Source organism: Ursus americanus, chromosome 26 (assembly GCF_024610735.1).
Source record: "Ursus americanus isolate L20-20 chromosome 26, mUrsAme1.1.p, whole genome shotgun sequence".
Lineage (NCBI taxonomy): Eukaryota > Metazoa > Chordata > Mammalia > Carnivora > Ursidae > Ursus > Ursus americanus.
In genome coordinates this window covers 34,101,517-34,128,280 of record NC_142152.1, presented here as the reverse complement: position 1 = coordinate 34,128,280, position 26,764 = coordinate 34,101,517, and the positions used below count along the sequence as shown (strand labels likewise).

General features: G+C 48.0%; 1 protein-coding gene across 3 annotated transcripts in view; it reads left to right on the top strand.

Moving 5' to 3' along the window:
• Positions 1-26,764, top strand: part of FBLN5 (fibulin 5) — an 84,621-nt gene that overhangs the window by 743 nt on the left and 57,114 nt on the right. The window contains exons 1-4 of one of the 3 annotated variants that reach the window (XM_045807601.2): positions 5,528-6,019; positions 10,255-10,309; positions 12,255-12,306; positions 15,509-15,763. In XM_045807601.2, coding sequence (XP_045663557.1) covers positions 6,003-6,019; positions 10,255-10,309; positions 12,255-12,306; positions 15,509-15,763 — 379 coding nt within the window. In that variant the 5' untranslated portion in view covers positions 5,528-6,002. Of the gene's footprint in view, positions 1-5,527; positions 6,020-6,241; positions 6,574-10,254; positions 10,310-12,254; positions 12,307-15,508; positions 15,764-26,764 lie in introns of those variants that run through there. The other 2 variants (XM_045807600.2, XM_045807602.2) reach the window with 2 other exon arrangements.

The window sequence follows — 26,764 nt, the reverse complement described above, 5'->3', positions numbered from 1 at the left end:
AAAACCCCAAACCAAAAACTACCAATAGGATGGAGTCCTTTTGACTTATTTATTAGTTCACAGAGAGTGAACTACTCACCTTGATGTGGTGCCTGATAAGTCAGGAGAGGGAATGGATTTGGGGAAGTAGCCTGTAAGGAGCTGAACATGAGCAAGAGAGAAGCTAGGGATGGCTTTATTCAAGGGTCATCAGCATAACTGACTGTTTATGGGACCTACATCCCATAATAGCTCAGGGACCAGTGACTATGTCCAGGAGAGTAGTGAGAAAGAGTACAGAGTCTGGATCTAATTTGGGGGGACCCTTTGGTTAGTGGGGGGAGAGAGAAAGGGGGCTGGAGAAAATGCAGAGTCACAGTGGGAAAACCAGGATAACTTAAAGTCTTAGACACAAGAGAGGAGAAGATGGTTCGTTAATGGTCAAATACTTCAAAGGGACAGAGGAACAGTTAGGAATGGAGGAAAAGTCATTGCGTTTGGCCATGAGATCACTGGAAAACTGAGAAAGTACCATTTTGGGTGAACGGTGGGGCATGGCCAGAGGTCTGACGGCTGAGGTGGGAGGAGGTGGTGAGGAGGTGGCTGACACACGGACTCACTGAGGAGCCAGAGAGAGAGAGGAGGAGAGCATGAGCCACAGGGACTTCCGGACAATAGAAGTTTCCCCCTCCCCAGGCTGGGAAGACCTGCACGGTGGAGCCAGTGCCCAGCACCTTACCTGGGCGTTGGCAGTTATTTTAGTTTTCTGATTGTTTGGGGCCAACTTTGGAAAATATAAGAAGTGAAAGGCTTTATTCATGCTAAGAAAAGAGGAAGAGAAGGTGATGATGGGAGGACCCAGGGCGTTCTGGAGTGTTTGCAGGGAGCTAGGAGAGAGCCAGCCATGTAACCAGCGAGGTGGAGAAAGCAAATCTTGGCAACTGGAAAGCATGAGGAACCTGGAGCCAAATAGGCTTGGTTTGGGCTGGAATTTGTTTGTTTGGATTTATTGTCTGTGTGGCCCTGATCTCTTTGGGTCTTGTCTTCATCTGCAGAATGGAGGGTTTCCTATTTTACAGAATTATTACAGTGGTCAAAGGAGAGGGTTCGTGTGGAGTCTAGCATGATCTAAACGTTCAATAACATTGTCTTCCCTGTTTTGCTTTTGCTTTCAGAAAGGCATTGTGATATAATTATTTTTGGACAGTAAAACATTAAACAATTTAATATTAATAGTCAAAATATATCATTAAATGTATAATTTTGTGAATTCCCCCCCCAATTTAAATATCATCTTTTTTAAAAAAAACAGCCCATCTGTCTTCCAACCCATGGCACAGTGAAGACCTTGAGCTTCACGGGGCCAGGAAGGTTCATTCAGTAGATGATAAACTCTTAGATGTTCGCTACCATGTACGTTTTGTGAAGTTGTGTCATCGCTCTGATCGTATTTGATTCTGATGATGGCAGGAAGGGCAGATGTTGGGATTTCGATGTAGTAACTAAGAAAGGAAACACACTTAGGGAAGTGATGGTCCCTAAGAAGCCAGCAAGGGTCCCCCAGCAGCTCCTGCTCAGCACACCTCATTCTCTTTTTAAAAACAGAATTGCTAGATTGGGAAATGCTATAGATTACATGCGTTTTGATGTTATTAGGACATCTGACAGAGTCTCTTACCAAGTCTTTGTGGATGGGGACATGTACACTGAGTGGGAGAAGCTGGTGGCATCCCAAGTTAAACAATCAGCAGTGACCCCAAAATGTTGAAGAAGGAAAAGCAGATCAGGGCCAACCTGGACAGAGCACATCACTCCAGCACCTGTCTTGGTCAATGTTTTATTGGCAACTCTGATAAAGTCAAAGAAGTCACGGTCGGCAGACACGTAGTTGTCAAAACCGGGCCCGATACTTCATACTTTACATAGTAACATTCATGTGGGAAAAGATCTTGGACAATGGATGACAGTTTAAGAGGGACACATGGAAGACTTTGTTCTCGGTTAAGGAGGATTCGCAGTCCAAATACGGGATGAAGGAGAGGGTGTTGGCAGCCTGTGTACCACGGATTGTTTTTGTTGATGCCAATTTCATATGAACCAAAGGCTGATGCAGCCACGCAGGAGGAGAGGGAGCGCGGGGCAGCAGAGTCATGTGATGTATAAGGAACCCTTGAAAGAACTAGGGGTGCTCCTCCTGGGGAAGAGGACACCAGCACTGCCAGGAGGGAGAGCTCTTTTCACGAAAAGGAAGCTGGTAGCCATGTAGAGGGGGGAGTAGCCCAGGGCTGCAGAGGGGAGAAGCAGATCTGGGTTCAACTCAGTACAGAACTTTCTAACAATGCGAACTGTTCAATGGTGACCCGGGCTGTTTTGTGAGATTACGTCCCTTTTGTCCATGGAAGTGCATAATTGGCTAGTTATTAAAGATAACTGGAGGGGATTGTATAGGGTAAGGATTTGGACACAGTGACGATCATGAGGATAACCAGCTTTTATTTTATTCGCACAACAACCCTGAGAGGTAAATATCATCTCCCTTTTGAAGATGAGGAAACCGAGAGGCAGAGAGGTTAAGTGATTCACCCAAGGTCACCCAGCAGGTAGGTGGCGAAACCAGGACAAAGATCAAGTCTTTCATTGCAACCCTAACTCTCTTCCCTCTTCCAACCTTGGAGTTTTAAAATGGAAACAGTCTCTGGTCCAAGATGGGTTCCTGGACAATTTTGCTTTCAAGATCCTCAATTTGCTCGATTTGTAAAAAACGGGCATATAGATTTTCTTGCCCTCCTTTTCCTTCAAGAAGGTTGATACTATAAGTGAGGTCTATGGACTAGTCATTTAAAACTCTTCTTACTCCCCAAATAGCACTACGTAAATAGAATATATGTTTATTTTTATTATTATTTTTTTAGAGAGAGAGAAAGAGAGCGGTGGGGGATGGGCAGAGGGAGAGAAAAGAGAGAATCTTAAGCAGACTCCATGCCCAGTGTGAAGCCTGATGCGGGGCTGGATCTCACGACTCTGAGGTCATGACTTGAGCTGAAATCAAGAGTCGGATACCTAACCAACTGAGCCACTCAGTGCCCCTAATATATGTTTAAATTAAAGTAACCTCATATTTTGAATAGATAATACGTGCTCATGGTACAAAATTCTAATTTTACCAAAAGGTGAGAAGGGAAGAGCAAATTTTCTTTTCACTTCTCTTCCCCAGTTGCCTACCCAATTTCCTTCCCAGGAGACAAGCCATCCTAACAGTTTCTCATGTACCCTTCAGGAGAAGTCTTTTCTTTACATACACAAGAAAGAACTTGTATGTGTATTTTTTTCGCAAATGGTGGCCTGCCTACACACTTCTACAACTTGCTTTTACACTTATCAATATATCCTATGGGGCTATGTGAAATTACCAGTATTCTACCATTTTGACTGTGCTGGAAATCCTTCAGTAGCAAGCACACAAGGAGCTAGTTTGGTCCTTTTAAAAAATATATATATAACATAAGATTTCATGAATCCTAAGTGGACACTCCTCTGTGTAACCAGGACCCAGATTGCTAATTCGAATGTTATCAGCATCCAGAAGAGTCCCTTGAGGGCGTGGTCCCGGCGTTCTGGGATCGAGCCCCACATCGGGCTCCTCTGCTATGAGCCTGCTTCTTCCTCTCCCACTCTCCCTGCTTGTGTTCCCTCTCTCGCTGGCTGTCTCTATCTCTGTCGAATAAATAAATAAAATCTTAAAAAAAAAAAAAAGAAGAGCCCCTTGAAGCCACTACCTCATTCAGAATTCTATATAAAAGGAGCCGTTTGGTATGTACTCTGACGTGTCTGGCTTTTTTGGTTGGTTGCACAATAGTCCAGTTTTGGAAATCCTCTTCTTTATTTAACCCTATTGGTGCCCAACTGATGGATGTTAAGGCAGTTTATAAACTTCTGCAATTGGGGTCAGTGAACAACCTTGTAAATATAATGTGTTTTTAAAAATGTTTTATCATAGGAGATTTTCAGCATATACAAAGTAAATAGAATGGTACAGTAGACATTCGGCTTTGACAACCACTAGAATTCTGATGTTTTTGTTGAATGCATTTTTTTATTTTTATATTTTTAAAAGATTTTATTTTTATTTAAGTAATCTACACCCAACACAGGACTCAAACTCATGACCTGGAATTTAAGAGTAGCATGCCCGTCTGATTGAGCCAGCCAGGTGTTTCAAATGCATTTTTATTTTTATGTATTTATTTATAAAGATTTAATTTTTAAAGATTTATTTATTTATTTATTTGACAGAGAGAGAGAGCCAGCAAGAGAGGGAACACAAGCAGGGGGAGTGGGAGAGGAAGAAGCAGGCTTCTAGCGGAGGAGCCTGATGTGGGGCTCAATCCCGGAACGCCAGGATCATGCCCCTAGCTGAAGGCAGACACCCAACGACTGTGCCACCCAGGCGCCCCTCAAATGCATTTTTAGAGTAGGATTTCATTTACTTACAAAAAAGATGGCCTTTGAGAAGGCTAACTATGTAGACTTTGGCGTCTCAATTGTGTCAATGAATAGCTGTGTGACCACGGGGGAGCTACCTAACCTCTCTTAACCCCACTCCAGTAAAATAGAGATGGAATTCCTATTGCACATAGTTGTGAAGAGACAGGACCTCATCAGGGCCTTTCCAGCTGTAGGTAGGTCTTTGTTGATGGGACCAAGGGAAGATGCAGGTAGGGAAGGAGGGGCTTGGACTACTGCCACTCTCACGATGGTCTTTTCTAGAATAGTGCCTTTGGTAAGACGTCATCTCACGAAAAGTTTCCAATGCTTAAAAACAGAAAGAAAGGAAGAAAAAGAAATAATTTGACGCCCCCCCCCCATACAATGAATGTGAAACACTGATCATAATGCTTTTAGGTTCTTCTGCTTTCCCCAACTGTCCTTTTTTGTCTTTTCAAATCACCATTTCACTTGTTAAAATCCCTTTCGAGCCAAGGAACACTTAAAAAAAAATTAAAAATTTTTCCAGCTTTATTGAGATATACTAGGACATTGAGTCCGTGTAAGGCAGACGGCGTGTGGATCTGTGACTGGACACTGTTTAATTAAAGCAGGAACGTGCCCCCGAGAATCAGGGGACGAGGGCGGGGCGGGCGCGTGGCCTCGGGAAGTTTGCTTTGCACAAGCTGATGTCTTGAATTAGCCTCCGCCAGATTCCATCCTCCTCCTCTTCCCCACCCCCTTGTGCTCCCCACCCCTTCTAGAAAACCTGAGTCTCCCGTGCCTTCCCCCAAGCCTCTGCTTCATTGGGTCTGGCTCCCCGAAGATTCGGGTCCCGGTTTCGCTGTGTCTGTCCTGAGTTCAAGTCGTCCCTCTCCCGGAGGGTGACTTTCGCGGGCGTCCCCAGCCTCCCAAGGGCTGGGGTGCAGGATCCTCCTCCCCACGCCTTGGCCTCACCGCCCGCCCCGCCGCGGGCAGCGCGGTCCTTGCTGGGTGGGAAGTAAAGGGTCAACGGGCCCTCCCAGCCCCCCGCCCCCTTGCACTTGCCCGCCAATCGCCTCCGGTAGAGATGCGGGGAGCGCGAGTGCGGCTGCTCCGGCCGGGCGGCGGGCCGGGGCTCTCCTCCCAGCCGAGCACTGGGTCCTGGCAGACGCCCCAAGATTGTTGTGAGGAGTCTAGCCAGTTGGTGAGCGCTGTAATCTGAACCAGCTGTGTCCAGACTGAGGCCCCATTTGCATTGTTTAACATACTTAGAAAATGAAGTGTTCATTTTTAAAATTCCTCCTCCAATTGGTTTAATGCTGAATTACTGAAAAGGGCTAAGCAAAACCAGGTGCTTTTTCTGTGGGCTCTCCAGTGGCTCGGAGGACCCAGGCTCTCCCCTTGTCCTCCCCACGACTGGTTCGTCCCCCAGGAATAAAGTAACGGCGAGCCCCAAGGGCCCAGAGGGAGCCGAAGTTCACGGCCGGCTCCGAGGTCCCGGCGCTGCCAGCTCTTTTTCTTTTCCCCTTTGCCGCCCCTGCTCACACATCTTGGACATGCCAGGATTAAAAAGGTAGGTTCCCCCCCGCTCAGGACTTTTTTCCTCCAGGGTCTGGAAACCTTACTAAAAACCTGATGGGTGGAAAATGGCTATGGCTGGGATTCAGGCTGTGTCAGGATATTGGAAAAGGCATTAGCTAGTGATGCAATGATATTGTTAATTATAAAAAGCTGCGCCTCTGTAATTTCCATCTTGAAGCCTTCTTTTGGGAGTGGGTATTTTATAATACGGCTTCAGAAGTCAGCATCCGGGAGAAGTCTGCAAAAACCTCAGAGCAGCGTGACGCGCGCTCTTTCTTTTCTTTAAGGGCAGCGAATTTTTGTGCCATTTTAGAATATATATATTATATATATATATATATATATATTTCTAACGTTGGGAGACCAATTACGAGTTCTCTAGCAATTACTAGCCATTATTTTGCTGCATTGGCTGTCGGACAAGAGGACGGGCTAGCTGAACATCCCGAAATTGGATTTGCTCTATGTCTGTGTGGGATTCACAAAGGGCATGCGACCCAGAAGTTTCAAGCCAATGAAAAGTGGGGACTGCAGACAGAAATACATGTAAGCAAACATTTTGCTGTTCTTTAAGAAAATTGCAATTTCAGTCAAGGAATCCTTAAATCTTGAAGAACTTTATCTAGATTATATCTGCACAGTCTTTACCGAACTCTTGAAAATGTAGCTGCTTTAGACAGATGAACTGCGAGCCTGTACTGGGAACAGGCACCTCTCTGACAGATAGCCCTGAGACTCAGTGGGCCCCTCTGGCTTTCCTTACACTGCAGGCTGGTGCACAAAATGGGTGGACCCACCTGTTTTTGAAAGCTCCAGGGGCGAGTTATGAGCATCCAAGTCTCCCCTAGAATTTCTATAGTTCCTTTATTTTTAGAGTTTTCTGGAGTTCTTTGTGACAAGGTGTACTGTTTGTGAGACCGTGAGAGTAACAGGGCGTGGGTTCCTTCATTTTCGGAAAACTCTCTGGATCGATCGGCCTGAAACTTACTTGGCCCCCAGGACTCAGCTGTGGCTCATCCAGGAGGCCAGGCTTCAGGCTGGACCTTTCCGAGGAGACCTGTCCCAGGGCTGCCCTCCAGCCAAGGGGAACTGGGAGTAGGGGAGTCGGGGGAGAAATGGGGTTAGCATGCCTTTTCCACTAGCTCTTGGAGCCCACTGCATTCAGTCAGGCTGTTCTGTCTCCAACATAAACGAGACAGGGTTTTATAACCAAGCGAAAGGAAACTTCATGTGAAGAAACAGGAAAACATTGAAATTCATAATATACAGCTTGGAAAATAAATTTGTTATTGTTCTTTCATTCCTTCCAGATATAAATCTGGCCGTCGCAAGTATCAAAAAGCCCTGGGATTTGGCTCTGCACTTTATAAGGTCAGAGCTGTCTCCGGCGTTCTAGAACCTGGCTCACACAGGCGCTTAGATGAAATGAAAATGTGTGGACTCGCAGGGTCTTTATTCTTTGGATCGGGGACTAGATGAAGAAAGTGGGCCTGTGTCTGTCTCCTAGCACAACGTCATGGTTCTGTTCTCCCTCGATGGCGGCTCAATTCCAGGGCCCTGCAACTACCCAGGGTTGCTAACTCCAATGAGCCTTGTGTCATGGATTGAGTGAGCTTTGTCATCTATTGAACGTTCTTTTTCTGAAGGGAGGGATTGTAAAGTGGAGGTGTGTGTTGATAGTAGCAAGTCTCTAAGATCACCTCCTCTGGGAAGCCTTCTCTGACCTTCCTGCCCCTGCCTCCAGCCTGGCTCTCACGGTGCTCACTGGGTATTTCTCTCAGTGCTCTTACCAGTGTGTATCAACGTTATCAATTCAGGTGGCTCTCCAGCCAGCTCCCCAGGCACCGGCTGGGTTGTAGTTTTGTTGCTCTTCTGTCCAGGGTCCGTGCTTGCAAGTAGTAGTTGCTCAGATAAATTGCTATTGAACCGAACGATAATAGCACTAAATAGCTCTTCATTTACAAAGATTTTTTTTAAACCATTGTAATAATTTTTTTAAAAGATTTATTTATTTATTTATTTGAGAGAGAGAGAGAGTGAGTGAGCAGGGGGAGGGGCAGAGGGAGAGGGAGAGAATCTCAAGCAGACTCTCCACTGAGCACGAAGCCCAGCTCAGGGCTTGATCCCACAACCCTGGGATCATGACCTGAGCCGAAACCAAGAGTCAGACACTTAACCAACTGTGCCACCCAGGCGCCTCTAAACCATTATAATCATCTTTAAAATTTTTTATTAAATCTTTTTTTTTTAAGATTTTATTTACTTGAGAGAGAATGAGAGAAAGAGCACAAGCAGAGGGGAGGGGCAGAAGGAGAAGCAGGCTCTCCGCTGATCAGGGAGCCTGACGTGGGACTCGATCCCAGCACCCTGGGATCATGACTCGAGCTGAAGGCAGACACTCAACCGACTGAGCCCCCGAGGCACCCCCGTAATCATTTTTTTTTTAAGATTTTATTTATTTATGTGACAGAGAGACAGCCAGTGAGAGAGGGAACACAGCAGGGGGCGTGGGAGAGGAAGAAGCAGACTCCCAGCAGAGGAGCCCGATGTGGGACTCGATCCCGGAACACCGGGATCACGCCCTGAGCCGAAGGCAGACGCCCAACGACTGCGCTACCCAGGCGCCCCTGTAATCATTTTTAAGTGTGAAGTTCACTAGTGTTCCGTACATTTCATGTAGTTGTGCAGTCAGTCTCTAGAACTCTTCTCATCTCGCAAAACTGAAACTCTGTCCTCATGAAACTCCCCATTCCTTCTTCCCCTCCGTCCCTGGCACCCACCATCCCACTGTTTGTCTCTACGATTTTAACTGTTCTGTGACCCTCCTATAAATGGACTCATGCAGTATTTGTCCTTTTGTGACTGGCTTAGTTCACTTAGCATCACGTCCTCGAAGTTCACCCACGTGGTAGCTTATGCCAGAATTTGCTTCCTTGTTAAGACTGAATAATACCCCAATCCACATTTCGTTTGTCCGTTCATCTGTCGACGGAGGCTTCGGTTGTTTCCACCTTTGGGCTGTTGTGAAAAATGTTGCTGTGAAACATGGGTGTGCAAACAATTCTTCATGTCCCTACTTTTTTTTTTTTTTTTTAAGATTTATTTATTTATTTATTTGACAGAGATAGCCAGTGAGAGAGGGAACACAAGCAGGGGGAGTGGGAGAGGAAGAAGCAGGCTCATAGCGGAGGAGCCTGATGTGGGGCTCGATCCCATAACGCCGGGATCATGCCCTGAGCTGAAGGCAGACGCTTAACCGCTGTGCCACCCAGGCGCCCCCATGTCCCACCCAGGCGCCCCCATGTCCCTACTTTTACTTCTGGGTGTTTCCCCAGGAAGGGAGTTGCTGGATCGTATGGGAAATCCATGTTTAATGTTGTGGGGCACTGACACATGGCTGCCCCATTGTACCTCCCCACCAGCCCTGCACAAGGGCTCCAATTTCTTCACATCCTTGCTAACACTTGTTGCTTTCTGCTCTTTTGATTATAGCTATCCTGATGGATGTGAGGTGGTATCTATATTGTATTTTTAAAGCCTATTGGCAACCACGATTTTATTGGCTAGAAGCTTGTGGGTGATGAAGGATGAAAGTCACGAGGTTCTGTGGTCTGTGAATGGTGAGCCAGCCTGACCCAGGGTTTCTGGACTCGTCCTTCGAAGCTTTCCCTCTGCGTCCATTCTTCTCCTGGGTGCCCAGATCCCCTGGCCCCTCTTTGCCATTGGGGCCTATGTGAAGCGTACTCTGGGATTAGGAGACTTGACCAAGACACCTCTCTTCCATAGAACTCAAATGCTGCATGTTGTCACTTTCCTTTCATCTTTTGAGGGTGCTGTGGTCTCATTCACTCTGTTACCATTTCAGAATAAAGACATTCAAAACCTTGAGAGAAGTAAAGACAAAGCAGCTGGTCCATACATTGGTCATACCACAGCGGTGGGTTTTAAATTTTGTCTTTGAGGCAGCAAAACCTTTTATTAAAAAAAAAAGGCATACAACACATTATCCCAACATATAAAACCAATAGAAGAGGCATGGTTTTGTTTGGGATGGTTAGGGGTATCTGGAGTCCGCTTTGACCTCTGGAGCACCACAGCACCCCAGACATATCCACAAGGTGGAGTCACCATTGTAAACGCGAGGGCAGCCTGAGGTCCCCGTTTTCCCCAGACCTGGCTTCTGGAAGTATCTTGGGCATTTATATCTCGACTTCTTGCTCCTTGCAGGATACTCACCATTACCATTCTGGCTCTCTGTCTTCCGAGTCCTGGGAATGCACAGGTAGGATTTTAATGTTGTTTCTTATCTAGAAGCATGTTAAAAATCAGGGTGAGGGGCTCCAGCCACGCGTTTTAGAATCCCAGGATTACAGTTCACCGAAGCTGAGCTCTGCCCCCCACCCAGATGAAGACCGGGCTCAGAGAGGTTGGCCCTCGCCCCAGGGGCAAGGGCTGGGACTTCAGTGTTCTGATTCCCAGTCCAAGACTTTGAATAATCAGATCCGATGCCTCATTTGTAACCTTTGGGGCTGATTTATGGTAAATGTTAAAAAGTTTGAGGCGTTCTAGGGCTTCTGGGCAGTAGTGCCCTGCATGCGCGTGGCCCACGTGGGCCTGTGTGTCTCCGCAGACACGCATCTGGGCTGGAGGAGGCAGGTCCCACCTCTGGGCCCAGCCCCTGGCAGGAGTGTGGAGAGGGAGCAGGGGGAGTTAGGCTCTGGCTGGGGTCTGGGAGAGGTCTGCAGCGCCCAGACTTTACGAAGCCACGTTTGTGTCAGCCTTTGAGAATGTGGGCACATCCCTCCTGCAAACTTGGAGCGGCCTCTCCGTCTCTGGCTCACAAATGAGTGAGGCCTCACCTTGGAGCTGGGCTGAGGGGCCACAGGCGGGTGGGGGAATATTTTTTCCCTTCATATTCAGAATTTCGAAATGGATTCAGGCTATTAGGGATAGAAAAGTTCTTGGGAAGAGTAACAGAGACTTAGACCTTGGAGAGCCCTTGGAGTCCTCTGATCCAGCCTCACGGTGACAGATGGTGACATCCGGGCCCAGAGAGGACAGTGGTCCTGGTCCTGTGTTCATGGCACATTAGGCACTCCGCATGTATGCACACATCCCGTCCTTGCAGCTGCCTGGGACTAAGCACTGTCACCCCCGTTTTACAGGTGAGGATAGGGAGGCATAGGAAGCTGCGAGCGGTGGCTGTGCTGAGGAGCTGAAGCCAGGCAGGCTGGTGGACTTGAACCCTGGCTGGTGCTTAGTTGGTGAGCCAGGCCTGGACTCCAGTCTCCTGGTTTCCTGAGCTTTGTGGCACAGCCTCCTGGCTCATTTGCTCCCTTTCTTTTGCCCCAAGGCCCTAAGACTCCTGAGTCCACTCCCATGAAAACAGGCTGAATCTATCATCTCCAAAAATCAGCCCAGAGCGCGGGGAAGCCGAACCCTGGACCCCGGGAAGACCAGGGACAGGGTTCTCATAGTCAGAAACATTCCTTCTCCACCTAGTCCTATAAAATGTCCATCTCCAGGGTCTTCCCCAGAGGTCCACGGACTGTCGGCAGCCATGACATTTTTCTGAGACCATAAAGTTGTGAACTCAAGTTGCACTTGAAGACCACAACCCTCGGGGACTCTTGAGACCTATCTATTTCTGGAAGCGTCTTTGTGTAATTGTCTTGGCGAGACTGAAATGGGGGGATTTCCTGAATTCTACTTTTCTTGCAGAACAGGCTGCATTGCCGTGTAGTGTTTAGGTTAGAGGGTTAGGTTCGGGGACTTCGCGGTGGAGAGGGCACTCCAGGGGGCCCTGATGAGGGGAGCTCAAATGGCACCCAGAGCAGGGAAGTGATTGCCCTGTAAAGCAGTCATACCCACTCCCAGGAAGAGACAAACACAGGCTGTCCCTCATCATCGTGCGGATCAGATGTGACTATTACTGCCCTTCGCAACCAGGGCAGGAAACAGCCCCCAAATCTGCTGAAATTGGGAGTTTTGAAGCAATGGTGTGGGGGAGTGTAAAGCGTAATGCTAAGTGTAAAATGATTATAAGAAAATGCTAAAAAGATGGGGGGCAAATAGGCCTGATAATACAGGTGTTGGTATTATGGATCCTTTTTTTATTTATGTCAGTTCCCCAACTTTCTGTGTTGTCCTTATAATACTTCTATAGTAAAAAATAAATAAAGTAAGGAACACGAGCTTACCTCTTTCTCCTCTCTCCTTCCCTGCAGCAACAATGCACTAACGGCTTCGATCTGGACCGCTCGTCAGGACAGTGTTTAGGTACGAGGCCACCGAGAATCCTGCGCTGGGTGGGGACAGCACTGAAGCTCTCGCGTCCTTGCTGGTTGTCAGTGGGCACTGGGTGGGGGTGTTGAGGGATAGACCGATGGTGGGGCCATCTCTTTCCCAGCTGCTGCTTGATGTTCTCAAATCTGTAATGGCCTGGATTATGGAAGAAAACAGTGTCAGAGAATGTCTGACGTCAGTAATGCGCTTTTATCAATCACCTGCTTTGTGACCAGCCCCATGAGGGGGCAAAAATGAGTAAGAATGGACCCATGCCCCCAAGGGGCTTTCCGTCTGTATTAGTTTCTAATGGCTGTTGTAACAAATTGCCACACACCTAGTGGTTTAAACAACAAAAATGTATCTCACAGCTCAGCTCAGAAGTTATCGAGACATCATTATCTCTATTATTTGTAGGCTGGGAGTTCTGTAGGGGTCTCCCAGGCTAACATCAAGGGGCCAGCAAAGCTTTGTTCCTTTCTGGAAGTTCTAGGGGGGAATTCTTGCTTGTGGGTATTGTTGGCAGAATTCACTTTCTTTTTTAGAAAAATTGAGATATGACTGATGCACAACATTGTGTGAGTTTAAGGTGTACAACTTGTTGATTTTATATACATATATATATGTATACACATATATATGTATACACATATATATATCAATCACAATATGACCACCACCGGAACCTTTGCTGACACCTCCATATCACATAGTTACATTTCTTTTCTTACAGTGAGAACATGTAAGATCCACCCTCTTAGCAATTTTTAAGTGTCCAGTACAGTACTGTTAATGATCTGCACCATGAGGTCCATGAGTTCCCCAGCATTTATTCAACTTGCAACTGAAAATCTGTCCCCTTCACCAGCCTCTCCCCGTCCCCAGCCCTTGTCAGCCACCATTTCACTCATGGTTTTTATGAGTTTGGCTTTTTTGATTCCACATAGAAGGGAGATCATACAGTATTTGTCTTTCTCTGTCTGACTTATGTCATTTAGCATAACGTCCATCCCTGGTGTTGGAAATGGCAGCATTTCCTTCTTTCTCTTGGCTGAATAATATTCCATTGAGTGTGTGTGTGTGTGTGTGTGTGTGTGTGTGTGTGTGTATCTTGATACAAACACGTCTTTATCCACCCGTCTGCTGACAGACACTTCGGTGGATTCCAAGTCTCGGCTAGTGTGAATGATCCTGCAGCGAACACAGGAGGGCAAACATCTCTTTCAGATTCTGTTTTCATTTCCTTCGGATAAATACCCAGAACTGGGATTACTGGATCATAGGGTAGTTCTATTTGTAATTTTTTGATGAACTCCATACCATTTTCTGTAGTGGCTGCATCAGTTTATGATCCCACAGAATCCTGTTTCTGGTGGTTACAGAACCGAAGCTCCCGTGTCCTTGCTGGCTGTCAGTAGATGACCTTTCCCGGTTTCTAGAGGCTTCCTCATTCCTTGCCTCGTGGTCCCCCTCCCCCCATCTTCAGAGTCACCACTGTGAGTTAAATCCCTCGTGGGCTCTGGATCTCTTCTTTTTTCCATTGTCACATCTCTCTGACCAGCCCTTCTTGCCTCCTCTTCTTCCACTTTTAAGGACTTACATCATTACACTGGGCCCACCTAGGTAATCCCCCCCCAAACCCCCATCTCAAGGTCACCTGGTCAGCAACTTTAATTCCTTTCATTCTCCTTCACCTGGTAACCCAATGCAGTCACAGTTTCCGAGGATCAGGACTGACATTTGGGGGCTATTCTCCTAGTTTGTCATCTAGTGGCAGAGGTAGACCCAGAGTGAGGTCTGTACATGGTGGAAGTCGTTGCCAAGTTGAGGTGATAGCCATGGCCTCTACAAAAGTAGGGGAGGGAGTGATGTCTTAGGTCAGGGGTCAATAAAGAAAGCCTTCATGGAGGCTGCATTTGAACTGGGCATTGAAGGATGAGTAGGATCCTGAGAAATGGCATTCCAGGTGGAAGGAACAGCAGAAGTGAAGACCAGGGGTGGAGAGGATGTTTAGAGTATAGAAGAGTTTGTTGTGGATGGAGCATAGCATATATAAAAAGATAATAAGGCAGCCGCACTTGCTCCCACCTTGGGGATGTATCTAGCTTTTTGAGTATATTTGATTGAAACCAGATCAGTTGTCTTCCTGAGCTCACATCAGCTAAGAACAAGAGGGGAGATAGATGGTTCCAAAAAATGACAAGTGCTAAGGAACCAAACCCTGCCATGAACAGTCTAGACTGGCACTTAGATTTGAAGTGCTGGGGGATGAGGATGGGCCAGGGAATGAGAGGGGGCAGCGACCATTGTTTTCTGTCCCACCAGATGTCTGGAGGGTCTCAGTCTTACTGCTAGAGAATGGGGCGTCTGAGCCTCAGCATTTCCCTTTTCTGATGTGGGAGTTGGGGTGCATGTCTCGGATGAGCTGGCTGGGGTGAGCATGTCTCCCCCAGCCTCCCATCCCCCGTGGAGTGACCCCAAGCCTGGTGAGAGGCCCCAGGGTGTGGGCTCAGGCAGTGGGCTGCTTGTGCTGGAGCCAGAGTTCACGTGTCCTGCCCCCGACCCCCTCGCAAGGCTGGTTTTCTAGGGCACCTACCTCCCGCTCCAGGCCTAGCAAGCTGAACACCAGCCTGGCCGGTCATGGGCCTGTTTGCTGGCACAGCGTGAGTTGACTTGCAAGTAAACCTCCATGTTCTTAACAACCTCTCTGCCAAGCCTTGTCTTCCTTGGTGCAAGGGACTCTCTCCCCTGCCCAGCTGTTATTTGGAGTAGAAGTGGGAATAATTGTGAGGTCCACCCCAGTGTTTCCTGAGTGTCCTATGGGTACATGGGAGCACCTGGGATGGTTTTAGATGGTATACTCACAGATAAACACTCTATTTTAGTATGTATCTATTCATTTTACTCTTACCTTCTATTATGTACATTGGTAGTGTTTACTTGGGCTTCACATGTGGGTGATAATACGGGTTTTGTGGCTATCTGGTCTCTGATGGCTGATGTTTGGGTGCTGCTGGTCAATGTGATTCAGTTTCGCCAACATTCTAGAGTACCTGGAGTGATGAGCCGGCGACTGCCCTCCGTGTTTGGGACCAGATGCTGGTAAAGAGTGCTTTGGGATCCCTGGCTTAAATATGCACCATGCACGGTGTGGCCACCGAGCCGCTAACACTCATCCTTTCTGTGGCGTTTCCAGATATTGATGAATGCCGGACCATCCCTGAGGCCTGCCGAGGAGACATGATGTGTGTTAACCAAAATGGCGGGTATTTATGCATCCCCCGCACAAACCCAGTGTACCGAGGGCCCTACTCGAATCCCTACTCGAACCCCTACTCAGGTCCGTACCCAGCAGCGGCCCCACCGCTCTCCGCTCCAAACTACCCCACGATTTCGAGGCCTCTCATCTGCCGCTTGGGATACCAGATGGATGAAGGCAACCAGTGTGTGGGTGAGTAGCCCAGTGTCTCAGGGTCCTGTGCTCTGGGGATGTCCTCATCCAGCAACGATGAAGTCCTATCCTGTGAAGCAATGACGTGCTTTCTATAGAGTTTCTTCCCACTTAGCGGCCTGTGTCTCCAGGAACCCTCCCACCCAAGAGCAGCTTAGATTGCTGTCACGTGATGGTTCTCATCCAGAAAGCCGACTTGTTTTTTCTTTATTTTCATCTGTCCGTCTATCACCTATTTAAAGACGAAGCTTATATTTTTTCCGTTCAATAATAAATGCATCTGGTTTAACTTAGTGAATCTCAGAGAGAAGATCTAGAAAAGACCAGCACTTTCTCTTCAATACTCTTCACCCTTGAATGGAATGTATACTCTTGAAATAAAAGAAGTCATGAAGGCCATGGCCAACTGTTCTGGAAAGAAAGTGGGTTCCTTGGGTGGGTGCCGATGTTCTTTTGGCTCAAATGAGCCTCACTGATGGGAACTCACAGCAAGAGTAGACCTCTGGGAAGAAGGTGACACCACATGGTGTGAGGCCCCAAGGGGGTTGGCAAGTGGTTTGACTGGTGCCCTAGTGAGCTTTGGTGTCTGTTGGCCAGTGTGGCCCTGGCGGAGGGTTACCTGGGATCCCTCGTTGGTTGCTCTTATGGTCGGACCAAAACATTTGTAACTGTTTCCAGCTTTGGCAAATGGTCTGGAGTGATGATGGCTCCAGACTTTTTTGATCATGCACCCCAGATCCAAGATCTTTTTGAGCCTGGAGCCCCATGATATGCATTTTTATAAATTACATGCATATCCTGTTATACTAATATGGTTTGAGGAGTGTAATGCATACATTCAAAACTAGAACATTTTAGAAGATGTGATAAAAATAAATGTGCATTTGTGCATTGAAGTTCTGATACTTCCTTCCCCTACCCCGAAAGTTCTGGAGACCGCTGGTGTACTTAGTGAGGTTTGTGTTGGTCTCATTTCAGGGCTCTGAAGCATTGAGCTGTTAGAGAGACTGGGTTGGTTATTTCATAATGTCTTCTATATGTTCATGGAAATGAGTGTGCATTTCCATCTGGATACAAGGAAATAGTATGCAAACAAGTGTCCTTCAGAGCTGCAAGGGGAAACTGGATGCACCTGGACCCAAACTTCTCCATTCTTACTGGTCACAAGGCACATGGTGTGTGTGTGTGTTTGTGTGTGTGAGAGAGAGAGAGAGAGAGAGGTGCAGGAGGGAAGGAGGAAGAGAGGGAGGGAGAAGGAGGGGCGGGGAGGGAGGGGAGAGCTGGTGGATGGTCACTCTGAATATAGATGACTGGGCAAAGGCAAGGAGTGTGAGGTCCAGTCAAGCCATGGACGCAGTTTGGCGGAGAGGGAGGTAGTGCACTTCCTTGTAACGAGCCTCCAGCCTGCTGTAACTGGAAGGGACTGACCAATTGAACTTTCGCTTCCTCATCTTCTAGGAAAGGGAACATGGACTCCAACAAGTTAGTAATGGCAGAGGTAGGATGGGGGGCCCTGGCCTGACTACCAGTATCTACCTTCCTAACTCGGCCACATGACCTTTCTTGTCTGGTAGAAAAGAAATGATCCCCAAAAGAAAGGCAGAGAAGGAGAGATTGGGGGGCTCCTGGGTGGCTCAGTCATTTAAGCGTCTGCCTTCGGCTCGGGTCATGATTCCGGGGTCCTTGGATCGAGCCCTGTGTCGAGCTCCCTGCTCAGTGGGGAGTCTGCTTCTCCCTCTCCCTCTGTGCCTCCTCCCTGCTCGTGCTCTCAATCTCTCTCTCTCTCTCCCTGAAATAAATAAATAAATAAATAATCTTAAAAAAAAAGAGAGAGAGAGATTGGGGTGGTGCTCCTCTTCCAGGATGTCCTGTGGGGCTGGATGGGCCGAGTGCATGACTGGAAGTGAGGAAGCCGGTGTGATAACCCATCAAGATGCTCCAGGATTTCGGGGGGTAGGGGAGCCTCAGGGTGCTCTGCCTGCTATCAGGGGCCATCCACAGGCCCTTTTGGGGAACAGCTGGGAACTACTGCACGGCTCCCTGCAGCAGCTCCCTCCCTCCCATAGACGTCTTTCCAGGATCCCAGGGCCCTTGAGAATAAGGACGGGGCTGGGAAACCTATTCATCTCCTGGTCTCCGAGAGGTCACGTAGTTTTACTGCTCCCAACCTGTCACACGGGAGATGCGAAGCCTTCATAATGGCCCTTTTGTAAGAAGAATAGAATTAAGGAACCCTAGTGAGGCCTGGCACCGGGCCTGTCCATTTCCAAAAGTTCAGCATTATGCATTCATAAGTCGTGAGTTCTTTCTAACTTCCCTTCCCTGCACCCCACCGTTTCCTGATGTACAGAGGTCCTTCTGGGCATTGTAAGAGGTGGCGTCACAGGGGAGGGGCAAGAGAAGGGACGAGGAAGGGAGTCTGCTTCCACCCACTGTTCCCTCCAGGAACAAGGATGCGAGAGGTGGGCTTGAGAACAGGCGGAAGGGAAGCTAAGTGCAGAGATGGCCGAAGAGGGGAAGGCACCAGGAGGGGACATTGTTAATAAAGGAGGAGGAGGTGAGCACAGGGTTCTCACCACCTGGAGAAGGAGAATGTAGGTCTGAGCTTGTGGAGGAAGCGTGGAACCAGCAATATGTGATCGGGAAGAACTGGGAAACATTTCTGAAATTTGGGTGTCCTAGGAGGGAGGACAGCCTCTCCAAAGGAGTCTTCTCCTCCTCCCCATCAAGATGAAACTAATGAGCAAGAGAGATGACAGCAGTGGTATAAGAGCAAACGCTTCCACAGGGCTGGGTGCCGGGATATTTACATGTGAATTAGCACGCTTGCTCCTCAAGGTGACCCTGCGTGGTAGGACTATCATTATTCCTGTTATACTGGTAAGGACCCGGAGCCAGAGCCATTTGGAGAGGTTAGGAAATCTGGCCGAGGCGAATGGGGATGAGCCAGGATTTGAACCCATCAGGCTCTGGATGAGGCTCAGCAAGTTTAAGGTTTGTTCAAAGCCTCTGAGAGAGTCTGTGTTGGAGCCCTGATTAAACACAAGGGCCTTCTCTTGCCTTTTTTTTTTTCTTTTTTGGTAATTAACATTTTTGTCCTGTAAAATTCTGAACCTAGACAAAAGCGGAGAACATAACAAACACTACCTACTTATCACTCAGTTGCTGTGATTATCAGCCCAGACCCAGCCTTGCTTGTCCTTTACCTTCCCCCAGTGGATTAATTAAAGCAAATCTCAGGCATCATATAATTTTATCCTTAAATACTTCAGAATGTATCTCCAAGAGATAGATTCTTTTAAAAAAATAGTCCCAACACCATTATCAAACCTGCAAAAATCAACAATAATTCCTGTTTATCGTTAAATACCCAGGTGGTGTTCAGATCTCCCTGATCATATCATAAATGTCTTCCTTTTTTCCCCCTGTTGGCTTGTTAGAATCAGATCTATATAAGGTCTACAAATTGCATTTTGTTGACAAGTCTCTTAAATTTCTCTTAATCTTTTTTGTTTCTCTTGCCACATACTTGTGGACGAGGTGGCGTTGTTTGTCTTTTGAATTCCTTACATTTGGGATTTTGCTGATCACGTTTTTGGGGGTGGTATTTAACATATTCCTTCATGTCTTCTGTTTTTCTGTAAACTGGTAATAGCTAGATCTAGAGACCTGATCCACTTCAAATTTAATTTTTTTGGCAGACTGCTTCATAGATAACACCCTTGCTCTTTTGTCCTCTTTATGCCTTGCTTTCTCCTCATGAACTTTAAGACAATCTGCTTAAAGAAGCAAATGGACATTTTCAACATGGCTTTCTTTTTCTGAGTTTTGGACCCAGTTTCAAAGAAGCAGTTTCCTCGCTTGTGTCCAAATTAGACTGTGGCCCATCTCTGCAGGCCAGGCAGGGCCAGGCTCAGTGCACAGTTCCCCGGTACCCCTGAGTTTCCTTCTCGACTTCTCTGTTGTGGGTTCTGCTTTGGAGGTGACTAGACCCTGCTCCTTTTGGAACAAAATTTGGCCTCAGGTTTGAGATCCCCCAGGCCCTAGATAAAAATTGGTGTCACCTGGGACACTTACAGAGTGAGTGGTGACCTAAGAGTTACCATGAGTGAGTGGTGACCTAAGAGTTACCATGAGCCAAGAAAGTTTTGTGTCATCTAGAAAACTGACATCTTGGCTGGTGGGTGCTCAGCCCCAGGGCCACCTCCACGAGGGTGGTGGGATTCAAGGCTGATTAGGATGTGTCCTCCAGATCCTGGACCCATGGGAGATCGGTGGCCAGCTTCTCTGGCAATGGAGAGCCAGCTGGACATGGTTAGTTGTCAGGAAAGGGCTGCTCCAGGGAAGTCTTACCCACTTAGATGCACCCAAAACACAGATAAAGGTAAAATCAAATTCATACCAAGGGGTCTGAGCTGGTCAAAAGATCTCACAGAAGCAGGATGCTGTGGGGTTAACAGTGTGGGTGCTGAAGGCTCAGGAGGAGGGGAGCTGAGCTGAGGTGCTGGAGCACCCATTGTTTGAACCCCAACTCAGGAACCTTCCTATCATAGCACATTGCCTTTAAGAACAGCACCTTTGGCCAAGGTCACTGCATGTGGATGTCACTTGTATATAAGTGTTGTCCCCTTTAGGGCTCAGCTGTCACCTCTCTGGGTAGACTTTCTTAGTTCTGGCTTTGCCAGTCAGCTTGGCTTAGTGGCAAATTTAGGGACTCCACCAGTGACAACTGTTCATGTAATGTTCTGTGGTTGAGCAAGCAGTCTTTTGCTAGGGCCCAGGGACTGCAGATGCTCTTCTGGTCATTTGTGAAATTATGAGCAATGCCTTTATTCTCCTTTCTGGCCCGGGGACTTGTCATTCATCAAAGCGTTTCAGCAGTCAGGTAGGCACAGATATGGATCCTTCTGGAAGGTGGGTGGTGCTGGCCTTAGGCTTTCTCTTGAGTTATTCCTTCTGAAAGCCAGCCGATTTTTATTCAACCACTGTTGAATGTAACCAGTGGAAACCGAGTGCCTGTTGGTGCCAAGCTCTGGCCTGGGCACGGGGGGGCGGGGAGGGCAGAGTGTCTAGGCATGGCCATGGGACTCTGTCCAGAGCTCACCGTCAAGGAAGAGAGATTAGACACAAAAGCAGCTGAAATACTAGGTGGCCTGAGATGGATCCCTGAGATAGCGAAGAGAAGGCAGAGATGGGAAGGCCGTGCATGCTGGAGTAGAGAGGGCTGGAACTTGAATGTCAGACTGGCCTTGATTCCCACCCTGGTTTGGCCACTTCCTGGCTGTGAGCCTTGGGTCTCAGTTTCCTCATCGGTAAAATGGGCATAACAAGGTCTAACTCACAGAGAACGTGGGAAAATACCTTGTCCAGTGTCTGCGTGGAGTATCCCACAGAAACTCTTCATCAGGAAAGACTCTAGGGTCTTGCAATGACAACCTGTAGAAAGATTCATAGAGCCTGAAAATGTACTGAAAGCCTCATTCTTTAAAACTCTCAAAATGACCTAAAACTGAGCTTGGTACACACCCACCTCACAGACTTTTCAGGATGTTGCCCAGTTCCGCCCCTCATGAGATTTCAGTCAGATTCTGCTTCGAGATGCCAGCAAAGCCTGGGTTTATTTAAACTGTGAAACAAAATAGTGAGAAGTCATTTGTTCCCAGCAGATAAGGCAGGGACAGGAGCACCTGGAAACTTCACTTTGCCCCCCATGTGGAGGCTCCAGCGGGCTTTGCTCCCTATTTTTTATAAAGGCTTGGGCTGTGACTTGAAACCGCGTCCTCAGAGATGAGACCAGAAGGAAAATGCAGGAAGCACAGGCCACTCGGTTCCCTCGGCTGCTGAGGGCACTGGGACTTGGCCAGCCTGGGAGGAAATAGGATGAGACTTGAGGCCGGGGCTCCACAGTTAGGCTTGCTTCCGCTGTCCTTGTGAACTGGGCCGCAGCAGGCTTGTTCATGGGCAGCCCCTCTTGCTTCAAGTCTTTCCCGGTCATTGGCTGGAATAGGGAGCGAGCCGCTTAGCCTCTCTGAACCTCAGTGTTTCCATCTGTAAACTGGGGAGAACAGTACCAACTTCCACAGAATGTTTGTGATAATCAAATGAGCTGTGCACATAAATGGTCTAGCCTGGAGGCTGGCTTGTGGTAAGGGCTAATAATTGGTTTTTATTATAATTATTGTTTTAATTATTTCAAGTCCAGTCATTCTATTGTGAAGTCTCCTGCTCCGAATCCCTAGGCCTGTTATTCTATTAGCGTTTGTTATTTCCCCTGGGAATTAGGTTTACTAGCGCATGACTTTTGGAGGGTTGAGGGTTGGATTCTAGCCCCTGGTTGGCATTAGGGGTCTCCAAGGAGACCTTAGCAGAGAACGGACTCCGGGAAGTGTCAGGGCAGCTCTTCTCCCGGGGAAGTGCAGGTTCTGCGTCGGCAGATCTGCAGTGCAGCCTGGGGTTCCAAATTCCTCACAAGCTCCCCAGTGACGCGATGCTCCTGGTCCCAGAACCACACTTTCTAAGCAAGGCTGTAGTCCATCTGTCTCTTCTTAGATAGAACTGCATTTAAAGAAACATTAGGGGCACCTGGCTGGCTCAGTCAGTAGAGCATGTGACTCTTGACCTCGAGGTCATGAGTTCGAGCCCCATGTTGGGGGTAGAGATTACTAAAATAAATAAATAAAAACTTAAAAAAAATAAACGTTAAAACTTAATTTTTAAAATGTAATTCCCATATTGTTTGAATCTATTAGAAGGATGTATTATTTTTGTTTAAAAACAAAATCACCTCACCCCCCCATTTTTTTGTAAGCCTAAAGTGAGGCAGACCGGGTGGGAAAGGGACCAGATAGGACATTGAGAAGAACTGAACAGATTTGCTATTTATTAGCTGTGAGGCGTAAGAAAGTCCCTTGGGATAAGAGGATAGTAAGGGTCTTAATTTGGGGTCTGTGGCTAGAATTCAGGGGATCCACTGTCACTTTTTTTTCCCATTAACGTCTAGTGAAATATGTCATTGTCGTCCATTATGTAGGCAATAAGCTGTATGACTCTTAGCGGTCCCTGTGACAGTATTCACCTGAGAAACACAGATATATATACACCACGGTACAGCTGTAACAGTTACTTTCAAGTGTCTTGCAGTATTTGGCATCTTGTAAAATATCATTCTCACTAATCGCTACTTCAGAATTGAACAAGATATTCCATCTTGTTATGTAATGCGCTGATAAGGAAGCATATATATTCCTACATTACACGTTTGTTTTAAAACTATTTTTTTTTAAAGATTTTATTTATTTATTCGACAGAGATAGAGACAGCCAGCAAGAGAGGAAACACAAGCAGGGGGAGTGGGAGAGGAAGAAGCAGGCTCATAGCAGAAGAGCCTGATGTGGGGCTCGATCCCAGATCGCCGGGATCACGCCCTGAGCCGAAGGCAGACGCTTAACTGCTGTGCCACCCAGGCGCCCCTAAAACTATTTTGTTAACTGCCTTTTAATATAATGGGTCTTCTTGGCAATCCTGTGAATTTAATTCCATGCAATTCAAAGCATTCTTCTGAGAAGGGGTTCATGGACTTCATCCATCTATAGAACGGGTTCATGGCGTGCACACCAAAGGCTTAAATTCCCTGGAGGAGATGATCTCTTGGGTCTCCTCCAAGTCAAGAATGTTCTGCTTTTCTAAATCTTCCCAGTCCTTAGGAAGACAGTCTGGGTTTTCCGTTCGTGTGTTCTCATCTGGATTGCTCAGTGACATGGGCCTTTTCGACGTCTGGGTTTCAACCAGCACACGTGCTCAAGGACATCTGCCAGGACTGTGTCTATCCTCCGTGCATGAGGAAGTCCCTCCCACCCACAGCTGCAGCTGCCTTTGGGACCCGGCCCCGGTCTGTAGTGGCGAGGAGGTGCCAGTGCGCCGACTGGCCCCCACGCTGGGTGGTTACCCACGCTGGGACCCGCCCAGCCCTTGGTGCCTTTGTGAAGTAGGCACGTCCCCGGTGCCTGGCATAGCAATTTTCTCAGTGACCTACAAATTTTTCTTGGCTCTCACCTTATGTTCCTTGGTCTGGTCCTGTTTCTTTCAATTATGTTCCATTCTGGAATTAGCCAGTTGTGTGTGACAAGCAAGTGGTGTTGCAAGAGAATGGAGCAAGTGTGAACATTCAACAGCGGGATGATTCAGCTCTGCTCTTGATGGTTGTGGCTAAGGTGGGTGTATGACCGGCTCTGTGGAGAGGGTCTGCTGGAGGGCAGGAGGGCACCATTACCTGTCAGGGCCAGGGCTGATCGGACTCTGCAGCCATGTGTGTTTGAAACGAGTGGGAGGTGCTTGCTGTGGTGCTTCCGTGGAGGCGTGATGCTTCCAAGTGCGTTGAAATGGTAGAAGGTGATCGTGTCTTCTCTTTTGTCTTCAAGGCTAGTGGTAGATTTCTTCTCTAATGTCCTTTTAATGGAAATGGATTGAGTACACCACTGGCCAACTCTAGAACAGAACCACTTGCATAGGTTCTGTACCTATGTTGGCAGCTTCCGTAGATGTTCTCCACGGCTCTTATCGGCTTGTGTGCCTGGTGTCACAAGGATGTCTGTGACTTCTGCCCCCGCTCCAGCATGATGCAAGAAACAGAGTGATTTGGGAGCTCTTTGTGCTATCAGAAATGGATTAAATGAGATAAAGAAGTAAAAATAACATAGGAAATGCTAAGTATTAGTTTTATAGAGAGTACGCATGTGAGTACAAGAATACATTAGTAATTGGATTTAATGTTGTTGACAACAACCTCATGTAAATATCGTCCAAGAGGCTCAAGTTATAATACATGCTGTTAGGGAAAGAAAGGAGATCTTCCCTCCACTCACTCAAAGGACCTGGGGGGAGAGGTCATCAGGCCGAAGAGCGGTGGGAGTTAGTAAGATGTGGGGGCGAAGAGCATGGGCTGTAGATTCAGACATTTGGGGTTCAAATCCCATCCTTGCACAGTTGCCGGGCTCAGGGTGTTATACCCTTTGAGGGTCCCATGTATAAGATGGGATAATAACACCTTTGTTGTGGGGTTGTTTTGAAGCTTACCAAAGGAATGTGGAGTGTCCCATAGTCAGGTGCGCACTCCCTAAACAGGTCATTGCTGTCACTCCATCACCCTCTGCTCTGCCTGCAGGAAAGGCAGCTCTGTACCAATCCTTCCCCGGTCACAGGGGAAGACACGGGGCTGCTTATCCCAGGTGGGGAAGTTTGGGGAGGGAGAGTTGAAGAGGAGGGAGATGGAGAGGGACTGCCTTTCAGACTGTGACCACTGATACATCTCCCCCTCTCCACTCTGACCCGACTCAGCCAGACAGGCTGCCTCTGATCCTTTCTCTGGGGCCTTCTCAGCTTGGGAGTGCCGAGGAGGAGTGACATGGGTACATGGGTTCTCCTCTCTCTTTGGCTGCTGGCTTCTCTGGACACGTGGACACGCAGACAGAAAGACGGACTCCAAACCACACTGGCTGGTAGGCTGTGACTGGGGCAGTGCTGGTGGGCTGAGCCAAGCCCTTATCAGACAACCTTCCCCAGCAGGCCACCTGTCCTCCTTCTTGATGGCTTCTGGGCAGCCCCCAGGTGTGTGGCAGAGGGCAGGCAGGTGTCCATGTGCCCTCCTGAGGATGTGGGTGTAGGGGGTTGGGGCCGTGGGTGGGGTGTCTGGAGGGGACTGTAAGGTTTCTTGGCTCCAGACATGTCCCCAGCATCCATTGTTGATTTACAGCATCTGGCAGAGTGAGCTCTCAATAAATGATTGTCGAATGAATGAATGAATGAATGAGTGAGTGGAGGGAAAGGGAGTGTGAGCACTGTTAAACCCAAGCAATGAGAGAGGAGCCCTCACTCATTTCCTAACTCAACCTCTCATCGCTCACTCAAGCACACCCCCTGAGCCCAAGGCTCCTGTTTGTCTTGGAAGCAAAGGAGCATGCTTGGGGAGGGGTCTTGAGGCCATCTCCTTGGGGGCTGGCAGGGAGAGGACATTCACAGGATTCCTTCCCTCCAGAGGGCCTCAGACATCAGACTGGATGTCAAGGACTGACCTCCCATTCCCCTCTGGCTCGTCGGAGCTGGGCCAGAGGGGAGATGGGGACAGCCAGTGCTGGGCCCTGCCCCAGGCAGCCAGCATCCACAGACTCCAGGGGATGGTGGGCGGATCAGGGCTGGGGAAGCAGCGAGGCTCGGGGGAATCGTCAGATCCGTCTGATTTTCCCTCAAACTAAGATGTTTGCAGAGCGCCAGCCAGAGTTGATTCATGAGCTTTCGCATATTTCACAGGTCTCAACACATCCCCCAGGAATCAATGAGGTCAGACAGAACAGACTTTGCATCCGGAATCAGTATGAAATTGGCATCTTCAACAGTTCCCATGGGAAGCAGGGGATAATAATTTGGGGGAGATTATATTAAGCAATGCAAAGACACAAAAAACCCGACTCTGCTTCATTCCCAGTGGGGAGAAAGACAGGTCATCTGTTTTCTGCATCTGAGCTGGGTGAGGGGTGGCCATCTCTGCTTGGGCCCCCGTGACCACAATGAAGCAGGATGGGACAGGGCCACTAGGGCGAGTGATGAACTCAGGGCGAACTTAGCAGTGACCGCAGCATCCCGTCCTGTGTCCTCTGGCTCATGCCCCGTAACTATGATACATAGACATTTGGGGTTATTTATTTAATCCTCTATCCATCCTCTATCCAGCAGGAACTTGTATTTGTTGCGCCTGATAAATATTTGTGGAACAAGCGGAAAAGCTTACACGGTGAATTGTATGTATATGATTCCGATGAGCAAGGGAAATCGGTTCTGTCTCAGTTGTCCAAATAGGTTAGGTTTATCACTAATGGACTTTATTCATTCATGTATCATTTATGTGCTGGGATCTGTGCTGTGCAACCCAAGACCCATCAGGCACCATCACCGCCCTGGGGAGTGCACACTCTGGCCAGGAGTTGGGTTTGGATGGCAGTGGGTTAGTAA